The sequence below is a fragment of the Talaromyces stipitatus genome, genomic scaffold (genome assembly GCF_000003125.1).
Source record: "Talaromyces stipitatus ATCC 10500 scf_1105507295555 genomic scaffold, whole genome shotgun sequence".
Lineage (NCBI taxonomy): Eukaryota > Fungi > Ascomycota > Eurotiomycetes > Eurotiales > Trichocomaceae > Talaromyces > Talaromyces stipitatus.
The window spans coordinates 3,863,193-3,881,205 of record NW_002990116.1 but is presented as its reverse complement, the minus strand read 5'-3'; the positions used below and the strand labels follow the sequence as shown (position 1 = coordinate 3,881,205).

Genomic DNA, 18,013 nt, shown 5'->3' with positions numbered 1-18,013 from the left:
CTGGTGCATATCAACTACATCGTCAATTCTCCGAAAGAATGATAAGAAACATAAACACTAATTGGGTATCTACACTACACCAGAACAAATACAGCCCCCGAAAAGGAATCCTCAATACATGGATACGACCGTCATACAGCGGTCAAACAAGAGCAGACAGAATCATCTGCAAGGGCAGAAAGAAATGAGCAGAAAGAAAAAAGTGTACATGTCAGACAGTTTCAGGGTATTAGCAACTACCTATACAGCTGATCACAGCTAGGTATGCATGTAATATAGATAAGTATGAACATGAGAAAGAAAATCAACGAAATCAAATGCTCTGTCGAACGTTGAACTCGATAGACAATATCGAAAAGAAAATAAAAACATCGTGAATATGGGGTGTAGTCATCAATCGTGATAAAAGCGCCTAAAATGCCGGGAAAAGAAAGAAAATTGCTATCCATGGTCATGGTCATAGATCATCCTGTACAATGGCTTGGTATGAATCAACCGGGTAATTTTGCAAAATGCTGAGTCCATATCCATCCCACCTGCCCCGAAGGATCATCTTGATTCTTAGCAAGCCACAACTCGCCCTTTTCTGCAATCACGTCAAATACTTCGCCTTCTGTGTAGGTGAGATAAGGGTATCCCGCTTCACGGCGGGACTTATCAATATTGAATTCGTAGAGACTGGCTGCAAGGAACAAAACTTTCGGATTGGGGTTGGGGTTTGTTGACGGGGCTGCAGCAGCAGCGGATTCTTGCATTGGTGAATCGGACATTGGCATTGCTGACGAGAAAAATCCCGAGAATCGAGCAGGCGAGGCTGTTGAGTCTGCGGTTCTGGTTTCTTGAAGCAAAGAATCACGCATAAAAGGCATATCGAGACTCAATCGAGGCGCGGTGTGAAACGACTCTGTTTGACGACCCGTCGAACCAGTGCTGGGTCTTCCTGATGATAATGCTTGAGCCATTGAACCAGTGCCGTTGACCGATTCTGCGCTTACTCCTGCACGAGTCACATTAGACAATGATGAACTAGCACGAGTACGACTCGGAGCTCCGATATATGAATGAGAGCCGTTCGAATGATCAGTCTGTCCATCCATGCCGTATGATTGACCGAGATCGTAAGACACTTTCGGGGAGCTTTCAAATGTCCCTGACGCAGTACGGTTACTTGTAACAGTAGAAGGTCGTCGAGGCGAAGTCGGGCCATCTGGTAGAGGAGCATTGAAATTGACAAGATTCCCCGCTTCGGACAGAAGAGTACCGTTGCAAAGTGCAAGTGATATTATTTGCGCATCGACAAAGGAGAAATCAGCTGACCAATCACTGACAATGCCGGAGATATCCCCGGGGAAGCGATCGAGAATAGGTCCCAGTTTCTGTTGAAGGATCTGATACCATTGTTCTTGTATCGAAACAAACTTCTTCAGACATGCCTCCATAAGCTTAGCAGTAAGACTAAAAAGCCGGGGAAGTTCATCCTTCAACGCATCGTTTAGCACCGAGAATTGTTCACCCTGCTCGATAGTCCGTTTATCGGGCTTATCGCCACGGTCGATGACAGATTTATACCGGGCATAATCAAGTAGTCTCTTATTCCGCTTAGTCATTACCTTCTGCGGGCCTTCGTATAGCTTGAGCAGTGTCAACATGGGATCGATTACGCCTTTCCGGACGGTTGCGACCTGTAATCATTAGCACGATTACTTATTCTTGAGGGAAGATACTCACATGTTCAGGGAGAGCAACATTGATAATCTCCCTTACAAACATCCGCAACCGGTGCCACTTGCTCTCAATCTCCGTGTAATTGGATTGCGCTACATCAAGACAGCCTTGAATGGCAACAACGTAGTTGTTGAACATCTCCATGCCCGACTTGATCTCTCTAGTGTACATTTCAACATCCCGCATAACGACTTGCAGCTGGAAGAAATGTTCGTTGAAGCGGTTAGCCATGGAATTATACTCGGTGTCTTCGTACATTTCGGACAGACCAACTTGTTGTCGAAGCTTTTCGGTGCGACGACCAAACGCTTTGGTGAATCCGGAACGAACATCGGATTCTTTTCTCTTCCGGTTGCTGACGACTTGACCGACTACATCGGCTCGTTTCTTCAAATCGTTGATGCGAACTGAGATCTTGGTAACTGCTTCCAATGCTTGAACCAAAGCTGCATGGTCGGGGTGATGCTCAGGCGTGGCATTTATCAACTGGTTTAACAGTAGCGGGTATTTGACTAGACGCTGGACAGGCTTCACGAGTAAAGCATCCAAGTTCCAGGCTTCTGTCAAGTCGGCCGCCCAATCTCGACATTCTTTCAACCAGATCTCCACTTTGGGGTTACGCTGTAATACCTGCAATTTCTTATTGGCCGCGTCGTGGTTCTTCAGGTATTCCGTATAAACCTTTTCCATCTGGGTCATATTCTCCATGAAAACATGGCCAACAAAGGTAAGCTGATCTTGCTCCAAGTTAGACAGACCAGAAGCCGAATTTGGCGCTTCGGCTGGTGAATCGGTACGGCCGTTACGTTGGCCCTTTTTACTGTTCCAACGCGCAGATTTCGGCATCACGTAGACACTTTTGGCTGACTGTTTTAGTGCATCTAAGAAATTCATAGAAAATTGCACGATCTGATCGGAATTGGCGAAAAGAGTCCTCACGTCGTCTGCAGATAAATCCAAACATGAACTGGACGTTCCCTTGTAAATGTCGTCCACCACCTTCATGTCGCGGCCATAAGTGTATTCCGTGTCGACAAGCTCCTTAATCACATTCCGGCGCTGTTTCAATTGCTTCTGCTCAGGAGTTGGGGAGCCAACTGGAGCCTCTCCAGCGTCTGGAGGAGCGATCTGATACTGAGAAGTGGCAGATGATGCCACAGTCGGTGGCGATGGAGTGAATCCTGTCTGCGTCAAGTACGAATCCTCACTATGGCGCACTGGGACATGTTCCTCAATTGTGGGAAATGGATCACTCGAAAAGTTACTTGAGGGAGGTTGACTAGTGTAGATGCTGGGCGAAACAGATTGCGGTGCAGGGTCCAAGGCTGAGTCATCTTTTGGTGCTGGAGGAGGACTATAAGTTGGCATTGGCGGGATGAGAGTACCTCTTGACTCGTCTACGGGAGATTGCACGTGAATCGCGAGACCCAGTCCATTCCATGAATTATTGACCTGTGGAGAGGAAGAAGTGAAAATCTCAGAAAGATTCTTGTTTGCTGGCGGTATATCATCTTTCGGCGGCGGGACTGGTGGCTCGTCTTCTGTAGCCACTTGAATCCAATCTGCAATTGACGGCGAAGCGCTTTCCCAGTCATCACGTAGATTTAGACTAGCCCGGTGTGCGATGCGATCTGGAGTCACATCACCCAAATGTGATAGCACGACCGGTTCTTCCAGGCCGTTACTATCAGGTTGTTCATTTCGATTTTCATCAAAGGTCTCCCATGATTGACCCAAGGATTCTGTTAAACCGCCTCGCGCTAGTTCTTGCAAATAGAGCTGAGTGACGCGTTTTGAATCCCAACCACCTTGTCTAATCAGATTATCGGGATGTGAGCGCTGTCGTTTGTGAGTCTCAATACTTTTAGGCTTGCTGTGAAAAGAGTCCAGAGTGGCCTGGCGGCGTAGGTTCGTAGATTCGTTCCATTGCGGCAATGGCCGACTTTCATGATCAATCGAATCGCGCGGCTCATCAGCATCGTCTTCGGCATCATCTTCAGCGTCGCACTGGCTATCTAAACTCGACTGTTGCTCCCGCGTGGATGAAGCCCAGGATGCCATGCTCCATCTATTGACATCGTCATGACCAGTGGTGTCGCTTCCTGCGTTCTTGCTTGTTTCAAGGTCGTTCTTTTGTCCACGATCTATCCCGTCTAAGAAGAAAGTAGCCCTGGTGGGATCGAGCATGATGCGGATTGATCCTTTCTCATCCGCCTCCTCATCGCACAAGTCATTATCATCATCGTCGTCCTCATCTTCATCGCACTCGCTACTGGAGCTCGACTCGCGTAGTTGCATTATGCGACTGAGAAGATCGCGATGAGATTCATGGTGATCAAGACCGACTTGGGGTTCAGGATCAAAGTTGGTAGAGCCGGTATCATTAGTAGCTGTTGTGACGGCAGAAGAGGGAGGGATGTCCGATGGATCAACGGGAGCTGGGTGGATATTTGGAGTTGTTGATGCACCCAGCGTGGGAGAATCAGCTAGCCGTTCAGGTACTGCCTCTGGTTGGTGAGCGTCAAAGTTGTTAGGAGTGATAACAGACAAGCTTGGAACAGGATTTTGAGGATCGGTGTTTGTAGGCTCCGAAGTAGTCATTTCTCCAGGTGTAGCTGGCTGGGGGTCAGAAAAACCATCGTTAGGGTAAAGTTGCACAGGCGTCGATGCAGACTCCATTGAAGCCATCTTGCGGAGCTCGCCTTCACGAATGAGCATGGATCGCACCTGCTCATCTCTTTTATACCGGGCTAATCTTCGACGTTCAGCAGCTTCTTCCTCCTTCTTGACGGTCTCTTGGACAGATTTGTTGAAAGCTTGCTGAATACGTTGTCGCCGTGCAGCAAAGTCCACATTACCCAGCTCTGGGGGTTTGCGTGTTCTAGTTCGAGGATTTCGCGTGCTATCATCATTCTGTGATGTCTGAAAACGAGAAACGCGATCAACAACCTTCGCACGTGAGGCTGCAGTGCTCGCTGCAGAAACAGGTTGTCGTGGCCTCGAACTGCGCAGAGGCGGAGACAATTTTGGTGGAGGCGCAGAGACATATACCTTCAGCGATCCTTTGTCCGGCACCTGACGAGGACTTCCATGGTTGTGAACAACGTTCCTGCGACCAGGCGATTTGACGGTATTATGCACTGGCACTTTCCGCTCCGGACTATACGCCGAAGTTGATAGATTAAGAGGCTTTGGTAGTCGACTGCTGCCCTTGGGAGCAAGCGGTATCTGCGATGTCGAGTGTGGGTGAAACCCAATTGCTGAGCCAGTTCGTGTTGAAGGGGATGAAGGTGTAGAAGATTCCGATGCCCGGCTCCCTCGTCTACTCGCTACAGGAATACGGGACTTTGTGTGAGAACTTTCTGAATTCATGGTCGGGATTGTATCTTGCGATGAGCTGACAGCCATCTGTGTACCTAGAGGACCTGCCACGCTAGGTTTTAAGGTCGTCCACGAAGCGTCGCTCCTTGATCGGCGGTGATTGCGGCCCGTCTCAATCGTTTTGTTAACGGATTCTAGCGAGTGAGTATATCCCAAGTACCAAGCTGTAGGCGACGAAGGTGATATGACTGGACCAAAAGCTCCTCCTCCTTGAGAATTGTTGAACGGGTGCGGACTGGAAATGCTACTCTCTGAACCTCTGCGACGATGATAAGCTTGGTGAATACCATGTCCTGGCCGATCATTCACGGCCGTGTCAATCGTCAAAAGTTCACCAAACAGTGGTCGACGAGAGGGTCCACCGCCGTAGGTCTGATAAGGTGGAATTTGGGGTTGGTAAAGACTGGATTGAGATAGCTCCGGCCGATCGTGATTTGGTAAAGGCGGGAATGATGTCGGGGGAGATATGTCGGGGGGGTGACGATGAGCACTCTCCCGTGTCTGTGTTCCAGAACGACTGCGGTTGTTGAAACTGGGGGCGGGACTCGCTGCTCGAGACGAAAAGGCGGATGTTGGTCGAACAGGGACCGGAGGAACTTCGTCGATATTCTTGTTGAACCGTTCTACCAAGTCCTTGAAGGAGGCCTGCCGACTCCGTGCGCCGATAAATCGTCCGGGCTGTTGTGAACGAGAAGCACCGTCACTTGGCGATGTACCAGACCCTCCTGAAGTAGATCGTAATTGAAAGGAACGAGGAGTCGATCTATTGCGTCGATAGGAATCGAATTGTTTTGAGATTTCGGGAGAACGAGGAGCAGAAGTGATTGTGGTCATTCCGGGTCGAACGTCGGCGGCTGGCAGCAGGCTCCCTACGCCTGAACTATTTTGCGCATCATGGGTTGTGTAAGGGCGATAGAACTCGCTGGGGTCGGGAGACGGAGTTCTTTCGCGAGAATCGTCTGCACGAGTATTGCTGGAGACGTACGGTTCAGACAACGGTTCGGGTTGATACGTGAGAGCGGACAGAAGTGGGCCAGAGAATTGAGACGAAGAGGTCAGGGTCGAGATGCGATCGATGGGAAGGTAGTCGGATAACTGACGTGAAGAAGGTCGTTGGAAGCGTGGGGGAGAATGAACGTGTGATTGAACAGAAGGGAAAGAATCATAATCGTCGTCTCCGTCAGGCATCTTGCACGACGCCTGAGGAGAGGAAAGATGGCTGAACGGTATGCAATAGTTTCGGGTAGCCGTGTGGACGTATGCTAGCAGCCAGTTAAGCTCTCGATGCGTTGTCCACCAGCCCACTCTTGACTGTCGAATTATCGTCAGCAGACAAAATGTGCAATTTGAAGAGCGGTGTCGCAGATTGGACCAGGTTGGCTACAGAGCGGGCATCTCGTTGGTGCCTGGGACTAGCGGCATATCGAAGCTTCGCCAGTTGGCCTGGATGGACGAGCAAGGTCTATCCTGGGACGGGCCGGAAGAAACTTGGTGATGGTTGAAACTGCAGGGGTGGTTGTTTCAGTTGGGGAATAGCTGAGGCGATAGTTCAGGGAAAAGTTGATCGCTGAAATAGTTGCTACGTAGTTGGCCGTAGGTTAGATGGAGTAACGTCGGCTTGTCAAGCGGTGTCGTGTGTCGTGTGTTGAGGCGTATGGTTGTGTCTGGCGGAGTGAGGTGAGGTGTTGAGGTGAACGAGTGGCTGTGGAGGAAAGTGCCCAAAACGGGAAGGCAAGCAACTCGACGTGTCGCCGCACTAAGCCTGTGCTACTTTGCTGGGCGGTAAACTATATCAATAAAATAATGCACTGACCGTTGACGATGTATCTCGGCTTTGAGATGAAAGCGTTCTTTGAAAGCATACTAGTCAAAGATCGGAGATTAGAAAGATGAAAACAGGAAACTAATGGGATGCTACGTAGTTTAGACTGTTTAGGGTGGACGAGCACCGGAAAAGCTGGCCGCGGGAGAAAAGAGTGGCGGTTTCTTTCCTCATTCAGGGTTTATATAGTTGATGTGTGTTTGCTGTCGAGTCTACAGAATATTGCCTCTTTTCAGAATGTCAGAATGTTCATGTCAATTGACTAGTCAGTTGTCAAAGTCTGCGCTGGCGATCGTCGTCCTATGAGATCGTTGGATGCATTAGCGCATCGGCTAAACTCGTTACTATCCGATCACCTAACTATATAGAGCACAGAGATAAAAAGAGATAAACATACACAATCTACATAGTAAGTCAAGACAAGATATGAAGCTATCTAGTGTCAACAAACTCATAGTGAGCCCGGTGTGGCTCAAACATGGCCCAGCTGAAACGCCGCCAATCAGACGACTCGGATATCCAAGCCTGAAACAAGTTAACATCCAGAATACGATCGGTCAGATCCTTGCGAACTGATTAACAAGTGCAAAATCTGTTAGAAACGGGGTAGGTTATGAACCATCAATTGAGCATGTTAGCTAGGCAGTGAGTCATGGAGGCCGCGCTGCGTTCCAACATGCAGATTCTTTAATAACTAGCTCGCGACTGTACCTCTTGTTTCATTGTACGCCTCCCTGGGACACGATTCTTAGAGGTGTACAGAGTACTCCGTACTCCATACAGTCTTCTCCCTTGCGCTAACCGGGATGGCGTGTTCCGGTTGGTCACCGTGACAGCGTCGGAACGGCGCTCCCACGCTGTACGCTATCTACATACATCTCTAGATGCTTTTCAACACAATCTATAATATCCTCCGTATAGGTTTGTCTTTGGCGAAATAAGACATTAACTTAAGTTGTAAGCCTAAGGCGTAAACATTGACAGTCCCACCAATCAGAACCCACAAAAAAGCCCATGGACCGGTCTGGCCAGACAATGCAAACAGAGCAAACTCTTTGTCTTGGTCGGCCAATTTCCGTCGCTGGTGACAATTTCACGTTGCGATACAGACCGATATGTTCAAACTATCGAATATCGACTCCGATGTCCTCGCTGCAGGAAGAAAATATCGACGGAATGTCGATAACGCAGAAAAAGAAATGAATTCAGCTTTGTATGGAGGAGCCGATATATATATATCTGATCCATGGATGTCAGGAGTATGGCTATATCTGAGTCACTGCATGGATTTGTCAGGAGCAGGCCGCCGTACCTGCAGTAGACTGGTCACACCTGTCATTGTTCGTATTTGCCGATGGACTGGGCGGCTTGGGGTTTGCGCTCTGTTGGAGTCTGTCCGTTCATTGGCATACTGACAACTGTATCGCTGAGTATCATATGGATATCAAGTCTTGCCCACGATGTCTCTAGGCACACAGAATACAATATTATGAGCCTCGTCTAGACACAGTAGAGATCAACGCATATATCTTAGCTAATCTATTTACACGACCTCTCTCGCGACTACCGGGCTCGGCTCTTCTGCCTCCTTTAATCACTATCTACTTTGCCAGCGTCAACAGACCCGGACGGTAGGGCAGGTTATTGTAACTCCCCCCGTTGGAACTCGGGTCTCTTCCCTGATATAGCAATTGGAGATTGCAAGGGTCGACAGGCTTCGTCTGATCCGCGCTGCTACGGATGAGGTCACCGCTGCTAATATCCTGGGACCAGGTGGCGCCACTATTAGCAGCACCAGCAAAAGGATTCGACTCGGTGCTGGCCTGAGGTGTCCACGAGCCGCCGAGACTGGTAGCCGTGAAAGAACGGAAATATCGACTACCACTTGCACCGATACATTCGACGATCATCAGATATAAATTCTGACCTTGGACAGAATAGACCTGCACAGCTTCAAAGAGGTTATATGTCGAGTCGGTCAAGATGGTCTGGGCGGACGAGCCAAAACTAGCCGGGAAGTTACCGATTGGCATCGAAGTCCGATAAATATTGCCGTTATCTCCAGCGAAAAAGAGATACATATTTTCATCATCACCGATAATAGCCGGGTCGATAGGCCCATTTCCACCAGACAAGGACCCTTCATACAGCGGCTTGGCTGAAGACCATCCATTCGCATTGGTAGGATCGCTAGACGTTAAATAGCAGAATGCCGATGCACACCACTCATAACCCATGACCCAGATTTTTTTCGGGGCGAAGTAAAAGAGATCGGGTGCTACGGCTCCCTGACTCATTTGGCTCTGAGAAGCAGAGGCCATTTGGGACCAATTTGAGAATAGAGCAAAGTTCAAAGAGCCATAGTTCCCACCGGAATTTACGTCGGAGGAATACACGAGGTGCTGCCCGTTGTAGGGCACATGGCTGAAGTCTTTGAGAGAGAGTAAGCCTGACGCTGGGTTTGCCAGTGGACCGGTCGACGTCCATTTGTACTGAGCCGGGAGGGGACAGGTGGTAGGGTTACTAGCACCAGTGGAAGTAGAGGAGGTGGTGGAAGAAGTTTTAGTGGTAGTCGTCAAGGTAGTCGATGTACCACCACCACCACCACCTGAACATGGAAGGCACTGCGAATACCAATCATTGCTGTAGGTGCAACACGACCCAGAAGCACAAGTCGTAGCTCCAGACCAGCCGTTACCGCCACCTGCAAGCATCCGTCAGCGTTGTTTCTATGCGTAGTTGTACTTCTCATGGGACTTGGCACTCACATTGACCGTAAACTGGAGACTGGGCTGTGACAACTGGGATCACCAGGAGCAGAGAAGCAGTCCAAAACATCATGAAGGTGTTATGCAACTAGAAATTCGGGTATAATCTTGTGTCTGATGAGTGCAGACGCGAGTGAGTATTTCTCTCCCACACTGCATTGTTCATCTGGGCAGCTGGGTTTATATATTCTGGGGAGATCTGATCTACCTAGCTACAAGCCGGCAGCCAGCATTAACGCTGAACAAGAACCCGAGATCAGACATATTTACCACATATTAGGCTGATAGGAAACAATTTACCATTAGCCATGCTTCCGCCTCATAACTTTATTCTTTAATCAGCACAACCACGATTTGCTACCCCAAACGACTAGCGTAAGCCAAGTGCGGAGGGGGAGAGGTGGCTCGCGGAATGGCGGCATGATCGTTCATATGGCGTAAGCTTCGAAGAAACAGGAGAGAATCATCTTCAGGAACCACGAATGTATAGTGCAACTGTCTTTCATGTCTATTAAAAAAGACTTTAGAATGAATTCATTCTCAAGCCGTGACAATTATGAGTCTGAGAAGTGTACCTAGGTAGAGTGAAATATTCCAAGGTCCGAGTGACTTCTTATTTTGCTTGACTCGAAGTATAATATGTAGCTACGTACATAGGTGACTACTGTATTATCGATATCCATGGATTGCTTCAATCTCCGTGCTACGTACTTGCAGTCAAAGATTTTAACCGCAAATAACCTTGGAAAGAACCGATCTAGTACCCATATACCCATGCAACCTCGTTCATTTCACGGGCTCGTTTTGTACGCTAATGCATGATCACTTCCGGTATGGATGCAAAATGCTACTATTTCTTCGAATTGAGCAGGGAGACACTGAGAATACCACACGTTCGAGGATTTGCAGATATATGGGCTGACACAAGTGATTAATCCCGTCCAACCTTGACCGGCACTTGGCCATAATCTTGTGCCTGAACACCACTTGTCAAGGACTCATGGTCGTGGGCAAGCTAGTCACTGTCGTAGTCATTGGAGTGGGAGGAGGTGGTAACAAACTGAATGAGCTGAGAGGGTGCATCCAGCTTTACCACCGTTCAATGTTGCCAAGAAGGTCGCTAGCGACGATACAGAATTATCCATGTAGAAGGGAGACACTTTAGAGGCAATTATTCCCGAGGCCCGCTCAGTGAGATTGTCTCACTGTTTCCATTGTTGTTGACAATGACATTTGAACAGCAATCGACAATCGTTCCATCGGTGTTCCTGAAACCAGCAACTCTGCCGCTACCTACATTTACTGTAGGAGACTCTTCAGGGCTACACAGTCAGCAAAGATCCATTCACACATGCAATTAATTTGATCATTAATCTTCCATCTGGGCACTGCCCGGGTTCTTGGGTGTCGGATGTCCCGTTCGTGGCGAGTATAATGCATTTTTATAGTCTTGAACGGGGTATATTTCCAGCTCCCGGCTTGTGTTATTCATCAACGTGCCTAGGTAGCTAGATCAATCCGTGACCGTCCATTTGTGTTATTAGGTACATGGGTAGAATCTGATACCTGCATTATATGAAATAGTACGTACTGGGTCCGGAAATAAATAACACTGATAGCTCTAACTTACCTTGACCAGTTCATTCTTGTGTGGGTTGTTATGGATGAAGGTCGGCTAGAGATGAGAAGAGGCTCTCTCGCAATATTAATCTTGATTTAAGTCTGCATAAGTAAGTGAATATACTCGTATCTGAATGTCTGATTGAGTGTGTCGTTGAGATTTATGGTGTTTAGGGTGGATGACGTCAATGTAGTCAACGCGTCGGTTTCCCAAAAAGAAAAATTCCATCAACGCGTAAACAACGCGTCAACTCGACAACCTCAATTTTTACAATGCACAAGATATTGAAACCATGACTGGAGTACGTGATAGTTTATGATCTATCTTCAAAATTTAGGAGAAGATGTCATATTTAGTTGCTCTCGCATAACGTGAGAACCATGGGCAAGAAAAGGAAGCGTCCTCAAAAAGCTACTACACCTCAAGATGTTCCCGTCAAGAAACAGCGAGCAATCACCGCTGTGACTGTCGAACACCCTGTCTTGTCGAAATACTATCGTCGAGTGCTGACACTGAGACGATATCTGCTTGAAGAGCTACCATCATCGTCAAAAGCGCGACGACGTCGCATTACTTCCGTGGGAAAACGAGACGAGATCAATAAACCAGACGCTAATGTCTCTACCCTAGCGCCATCCTCTCAGCAGGTCACTGATGCTGAATTCGCTCGATTTCTGGATTCTACTCTTGTAGGGATACTGCACTATCCCTGTCCCGCGGAACTGAATGCTCGTCAAAGAGAATTTGCCCTCTTTTCGCAGTCCGATGAACGATCACTTCTTTGCACGGATACAGGACCATGTAACCTTCAATCTGAGGTGAGCACCTCCATCACTAAAATCTGTGCGACAGCTAACTCGTCGCAGGTAGTTGAATATGTCATTTCGCATTTATTCAGGCGAAGTAACAAACCTCAGCATGTTCTGGCCAATGGGTTCAGTTTTGCGACCCGCAGACAGATCATGGATCAAGGGATTGGTGCAATGTCTTTCAATATTCCTGGGCTTGTGTCGCAGTTTCACAATCCACATGTGACCGCACTCAAGATGAGTCCTTGGACTGATGTCCTGAGTCTGCTGGGCGGCAATGGGGAGGATATCATGAGCAAGCTTCTGATTGACTGCGGCGTTTTTTCGTGTGTAGACGAAGAAAAAGCCTCTTATCGGCAGATAAGTGGTACGTACGACCCTTACAGTATGGCCATCAACGACTAAATTGGCTTGAATAGGTACTTATCTTTCCGAATTGGAGACCCTGGAGTTGGAGGATGCAGCATGCGAAAACCAAAAGACTGGGACTGTTAATACTGCAGCTCCTCCGTTGCCAAACAAGCCAACATATGTTCTTCATAAACCGAACAGTATCATCTTTGTTCGACGCCGAATGCTATATGCTCGTCCCGCCATTAATTCAAAGGGAGATGTAAGGTTCGGGCTTCGGCATATTCGTAAGTTGATTCGGTCATGCGATGATCAGAGCTAATAATACTATAGATGTTCTGAATCGGTTCTCAAACTCAAGTAATCTTGCAGACACCGTTCATGTAATGAAGTACATATTTCCAAGACAGTTCGGACTGCATAATGTATTCACATCTGTAGTCGACTCGCGAGAGACGGTGCAGCCATTCAAGGATTACACATTGAGAGAAGAGGAGATTGCTCGCTTGAAAGTTGCACAAGGATCTCGCTATGCACTAGTGAGACCCAAGATACCGAAACGGCTACGTGGAGGTCCCCTACAATTGGTGCAAAAACTGCAGAAACGCAATCAGACATGTGCTTATACAGAATTGCTGCGACATTATTGTCCGATTTCGGTAGGTTGTCTAGCTTTAAGCATGTTCGCGCGACTGATTCCAACAGGAAACGGGACCGTCTAAATTTGGTCCAGTACCACCTTCGACGGACGAAATCGAATCCCAAGAGCTCGTGACGCAGACCAGCCTACCAAGCCAATCTCTTCCAAGTCAGTCGGAAGTTGATGAGCAATTACCCGATGCCACGGTTTCAGCTAGGAAGAGTGAAAGGTTTCCGCGAGAATTTTGTTTACTAGGTTATGCAACGCCAACCTCGTCTGTATCTGCATTTTGCAGGGCTACGTTACGAAAGTTGATTCCGCGAGAGTTTTTTGGCGAAGGCCAGGATGGTATATCAAACGAGCGGAAGCTGATGCATCAAGTGGACCGGTTCATCAGAATAAGTCGATTTGAAAGTCTTTCACTTCATGAGGCTTGCAACGGATTCAAGGTAAGTTCGGACCGGATGGACAATATATTCAAAACTAATATTGTTAGATCACTTCTTTACGCTGGCTGGAACCACCATCTTGTCCGTCTTCCAACGGCGAGCATATCGCTCTGTCTGATCTACGTAAACGAACCGAGATCCTTCACGAATTCATGTATTACATTTTCGACTCCTTACTCATACCCCTGGTCCGCACCAATTTCTACGTGACGGAGTCCCAAGTGCACAAGAACAGATTGTACTATTTCCGGCATGATGTATGGCGACTCTTGATTGAAAAGCCCCTCGTTGATATGAAATCTTCAATGTTCGAAGAAATTAAACGCGACAAAGTTAGCCGTGTACTAAAGTCCAAAAAATTATCATGGAGTTCTGTGCGATTGCTGCCAAAAGCTTCCGGTGCCCGTCCAATCATCAACCTTCGACGACGAGTTGCAAAACATATTGGCAACCATTCATATCTAGGCCCTAGCACCAACTCCACCATAACTCCTGTTTTTAATATGCTTTCTTACGAGAAGGATCGCAATCCTGAGTTACTCGGCTCGTCGATGTTTTCAGTCAACGACATGTATCCGCGGTTAAAAGCATTCAAAGATCGACTGATGCGTTCTGGGTATGATAGCAGCAATGGGCAGCTATATTTTGTCAAGTTGGATATCCAATCATGCTTTGATACCATTCCTCAGCACAGCCTGGTAAAGCTCATCGAAAATCTTGTCACTCAGGCTGTATATCATATCTCGAAACATGTGGAGGTCAGACCAGGAGATAGCATCCAGAACAGTCGTGATTTGTTACAAAAGTCCGGACCACAACAAAAGATAGTAGCACGGCCATTACGGAAATACCTTAGCAAGGCTAAAGGTCTCAGCGAGATACGAAAGCAGACCTCTGGTTTCAAAGATGACAAGCCTTTGCGCAGAAACACAATTCAGGTAGATACAGCAACGTTCAAGAATCACCAGGTCGACGCGCTTCTGGATTTACTGAGTGAACATGTTCGGAAAAATCTTGTTAAAATTGGAAAGAAATACTTTCGCCAGAAGAATGGAATTCCTCAAGGATCTGTTTTGTCTAGCTTGCTTTGCAATTTCTTCTATGGGCAACTGGAGCGGGAAGTGCTAGGTTTTCTCAAAGACGACGAAACACTTTTGCTACGACTTATTGACGATTTCTTATTGATAACAACTCGACCAAAGCTTGCCAAGAAATTCCTCCAGATAATGCTGGATGGTCAACCAGAATATGGCATCACAGTCAATGCTAGCAAGAGTCTTGTCAATTTCGAAGCGACTATTAACGGGACAAAGATGCCACGTCTGGAGGGGAGTTCTAGTTTTCCATACTGTGGAAATCTTATCGACACACATACACTCGATATACGTAAAGATCGAGACTATAGTCGTGGTGGTGAGGTAGATGTTGCAGACACATTAACGGTTGAGTCCAGTCGAATCCCTGGACAAGCTTTTCATCGCAAAGTTTTGTCTTCGTTTCGACTTCAGACTCATAGCATGTTTCTGGATACGCAGCATAACAATCTCCGAACTGTTTTGATGGGTATCTATTCGAATTTTGTGGAGACGGCGATCAAGATGTATCGATATATCAAGACATTGTTACCACGTCAACGTCCTTCGTCAGGGCTCGTGCTTCAAACGATTCGAGACACGATCCAGTTTGCGAAGAAATTGATTCAGTCCAAGCGACGTATGACATTAACAATCACTAAAACATTTGATGATATGGACAAAGGCATAAATGAGCCTCAAACCGATCTCAAATTCCAGTGCGCCGTGTCACCGGCTCAGATAGAGTACTTGGGTGCAGCTGCTTTTCGACATATCCTGTCTCGAAAACAAACAAACTACGCGTCCACGCTACAAGGACTGCAACATATCATGCTGCGCAATAAACCGCGCACAGATAAAGACACGATTCGCGCGCGGTGGATAATTAGAGAGGCCAATAAAATGTTTGATAATTGGCGGTATTGATTCAACTGATTAATGGATATAGATAGATACACCAGATGTCAGAAAAGTGACACATGAAGATACCACGAGCAAGCAAAATTACTCCTCATCAGTCATAAACTCCTGCAACCACTGATTCCTTCCAATCCAACTCCTAATCTTCTTCCCAAAGATCCACATGGGGATAGTCAGGAAACAAACAAACAAAAACATAGCACCAAGTGCACTAAACACAATCAACACACCATTCCTCTCCAACCAAGTATTCACAAAATACGTAAACCCAAAGGTCAAGAGATTACGAGCATTAACCGAGACAAAGATCTCCTCACTTAATCTTGGGTAACAATCAACCACATAACCAAACACGGCCGTAGAAGCGAACGCCATGGCCATATTCGCGAACCCGAAACAGAGTACAGGTCCCGTCCAGTGGGTTTCATAGTGGATTGTTGCCCCGAAACCGAAGAAGCCGACACTTCCCAGGATGACGGTGAAGAAGACGAGTGGGAGACGGAATTCGGGCTCGTAGATACCGCGGTTCTTGTTGGTGAGATAGACGCAGATCCAGTCGTTCATGGGACCGGAGATTACTTCGCCGATTAAGGTGAGGAGGAAGGGGCTTAGACTTATGAGTCCTGTTTGGGAGACAGAGAAGTTGTAGGGTGGTTTGACGAAGATGACACCGTTGACGACAGAGAAGACCACTGATCAGGTTGATTAGCTGGGTTCTTTTATTTAGGGGGTGGGGGTTTGAGACGTACCGATCCAGGTAAGTGTTGTGCCGTAGAGGAGAAACCCCCAGAGAACAGGTGGATAGAAGAAGAGGATGAATGGGCGAGCAAAGATTTTGAGCATTGGCGCATCGCTGTATTTTCCAGTAAACACACGAAGACTGCGAAGGTATGACATGCGGGATTCGGATACGGGTTCATGGCTGTAGGTAGTTTCGATCCGGACAGGTGTATTCTTTTCATTGTCGTCGTGCTCTTCCAGATTTCGCGTCTTCTCTGCATCGGCAGTAAGCTGAGCGACCAAACCTGGGGGACGTCTGTAGGTTGTTTCAGGCACGAAGAATATGATACCAAATAGGAAAACGCCAAAGAGAATTGCACAAATCCAGAATGTCCAGCGGAATCCGAGGTTTTGAATAATGTATCCTGAAATCATGGCACCGCCTGCAATACCGCACATCAAGAATAGATTCCACACGGCGATACGTGTGCCGCGCTCGTGCACAAAGTAGATATCCTTGATGGTGGCCAGGACGAGGATTTCGTACGGCGCCATACCGATGGCAGATACGACTCGACTCGCTAGGAAAGAAGGATAGTCCTTGGATGCGGCACCCCAGCAACTAGTGACGAGCATAACGACGCTGGCGAGGAGGTAAATGGGTCGTTTACCGTACACCTTGGCAAGGGGGTTCATGAAAAACACGCACAATCCCAGAGTCAGAATGAGCCATGCAGTTGCTTGCGAGAGTGTTTCGACGGTGATGTTTAGTTCAGCTGAGACTTGAACGAAACCCGGTGAAAGCATAGGACCAAAAGCACCGACGACGCTAGCCGAGAGACCAATGATGAGAAGGATGAGTTCCTTTTGCCATTGTGGCCACTGTATATATTAGCCCCTTTGCCACTGCAGAAGTCGTTCCAGGGCAGTCTTACGTTCAATGGATCATTTGGAGAATCGGACGGCTGAGGCACGAGAATGATATGGGAGAATTTGCCCGTTCCGTGCTTCAGCTGGTCTCTTGGGATGTGTGCATATTCTGGGGGCGGATCGGTTGATTCCTTGTCACCCAGGATAGCTGTGATAGTGTTAGTTTCATGTCAAGGGAGAAGAAGTGATGGGAGAACATACCTGTGCCGGGCACCAGCTCCATCTTCTTGCACTCCAATATTCCGAACGGCATCTTGACAGTTTGTCCTTGGATGACTTCAACTTGGTAGAAGATAGAATATACGATTACCGATGCAGGTAACCTAAGAAGACGATGATCTCTGGGACACGAGATGAGATCAGAATGCGGAGTAATCGATGGTATATATAGATACCTAGATAGATACTGGAGACGTTTCCCCGGATTCCCCAGCTCGATCGGAGAAGAGGCAAGATAGTTGAAGCGGAAAAAAAAAAAAAAAAAAAAAAAAACAGCTCTAAAGGCCTGAACAAAATACTAAAACAGCTCTAAAGGCCTGAACAAAATACTAAAGCTGGAACCAAAGTTTGTGTCTAGACCTTATTCGTCCGGTTATCTACCATACCAGACAGACAGAGCAATCGAGCTGGATGCCACAAACTCCCGAGTCTACACTCCCCGGTCATCTCCTCAAAGGCTAAAATGAATGTGTCCATTATGGCACCGCGTAGACCAGGTTTGACTCTTGACCGTGGAAATGATAGGCGAATACCCCAGACCAGAAAGAGGTTCGGTGATGGAGTCGGCTGACCCCCCCCCCCCC

The 18,013-nt window shown here is 47.6% G+C and overlaps 4 protein-coding genes across 4 annotated transcripts, besides 1 other annotated feature; 1 reads left to right on the top strand and 3 right to left on the bottom strand.

The window, feature by feature from the left end:
• Positions 1 to 11: 11 nt before the first annotated feature.
• Positions 12 to 6,294, bottom strand: TSTA_125230 (Rho guanyl nucleotide exchange factor, putative; the record flags this gene model as incomplete). The annotated part of the gene is made up of 2 exons (XM_002482753.1): positions 12 to 1,682; positions 1,729 to 6,294. The coding sequence occupies 2 exons, from the start codon at positions 6,292 to 6,294 to the stop codon at positions 492 to 494; spliced, it is 5,757 nt and encodes a 1,918-aa protein (XP_002482798.1). The 3' UTR covers positions 12 to 491.
• A 2,235-nt stretch (positions 6,295 to 8,529) lies between these two features.
• On the bottom strand, positions 8,530 to 9,769 carry TSTA_125220 (extracellular glycosyl hydrolase/cellulase, putative; the record flags this gene model as incomplete). Its single annotated transcript, XM_002482752.1, has 2 exons — positions 8,530 to 9,632; positions 9,697 to 9,769. The coding sequence occupies 2 exons, from the start codon at positions 9,767 to 9,769 to the stop codon at positions 8,530 to 8,532; spliced, it is 1,176 nt and encodes a 391-aa protein (XP_002482797.1).
• Positions 9,770 to 11,697: 1,928 nt separating this feature from the next.
• TSTA_125210 (telomerase reverse transcriptase, putative) lies at positions 11,698 to 15,566 on the top strand (the record flags this gene model as incomplete). The annotated part of the gene is made up of 6 exons (XM_002482751.1): positions 11,698 to 12,135; positions 12,184 to 12,493; positions 12,546 to 12,764; positions 12,811 to 13,136; positions 13,183 to 13,566; positions 13,614 to 15,566. The coding sequence occupies 6 exons, from the start codon at positions 11,698 to 11,700 to the stop codon at positions 15,564 to 15,566; spliced, it is 3,630 nt and encodes a 1,209-aa protein (XP_002482796.1).
• Positions 15,567 to 15,644: 78 nt separating this feature from the next.
• On the bottom strand, positions 15,645 to 17,677 carry TSTA_125200 (cycloheximide resistance protein, putative; the record flags this gene model as incomplete). Its single annotated transcript, XM_002482750.1, has 4 exons — positions 17,412 to 17,677; positions 17,216 to 17,358; positions 16,310 to 17,162; positions 15,645 to 16,252 (listed from the first exon to the last, which is right to left on the bottom strand). The coding sequence occupies exons 1-4, from the start codon at positions 17,461 to 17,463 to the stop codon at positions 15,645 to 15,647; spliced, it is 1,656 nt and encodes a 551-aa protein (XP_002482795.1). The 5' UTR covers positions 17,464 to 17,677.
• Positions 17,678 to 17,702: a microsatellite.
• Between the last annotated feature and the right edge of the window lie 311 nt (positions 17,703 to 18,013).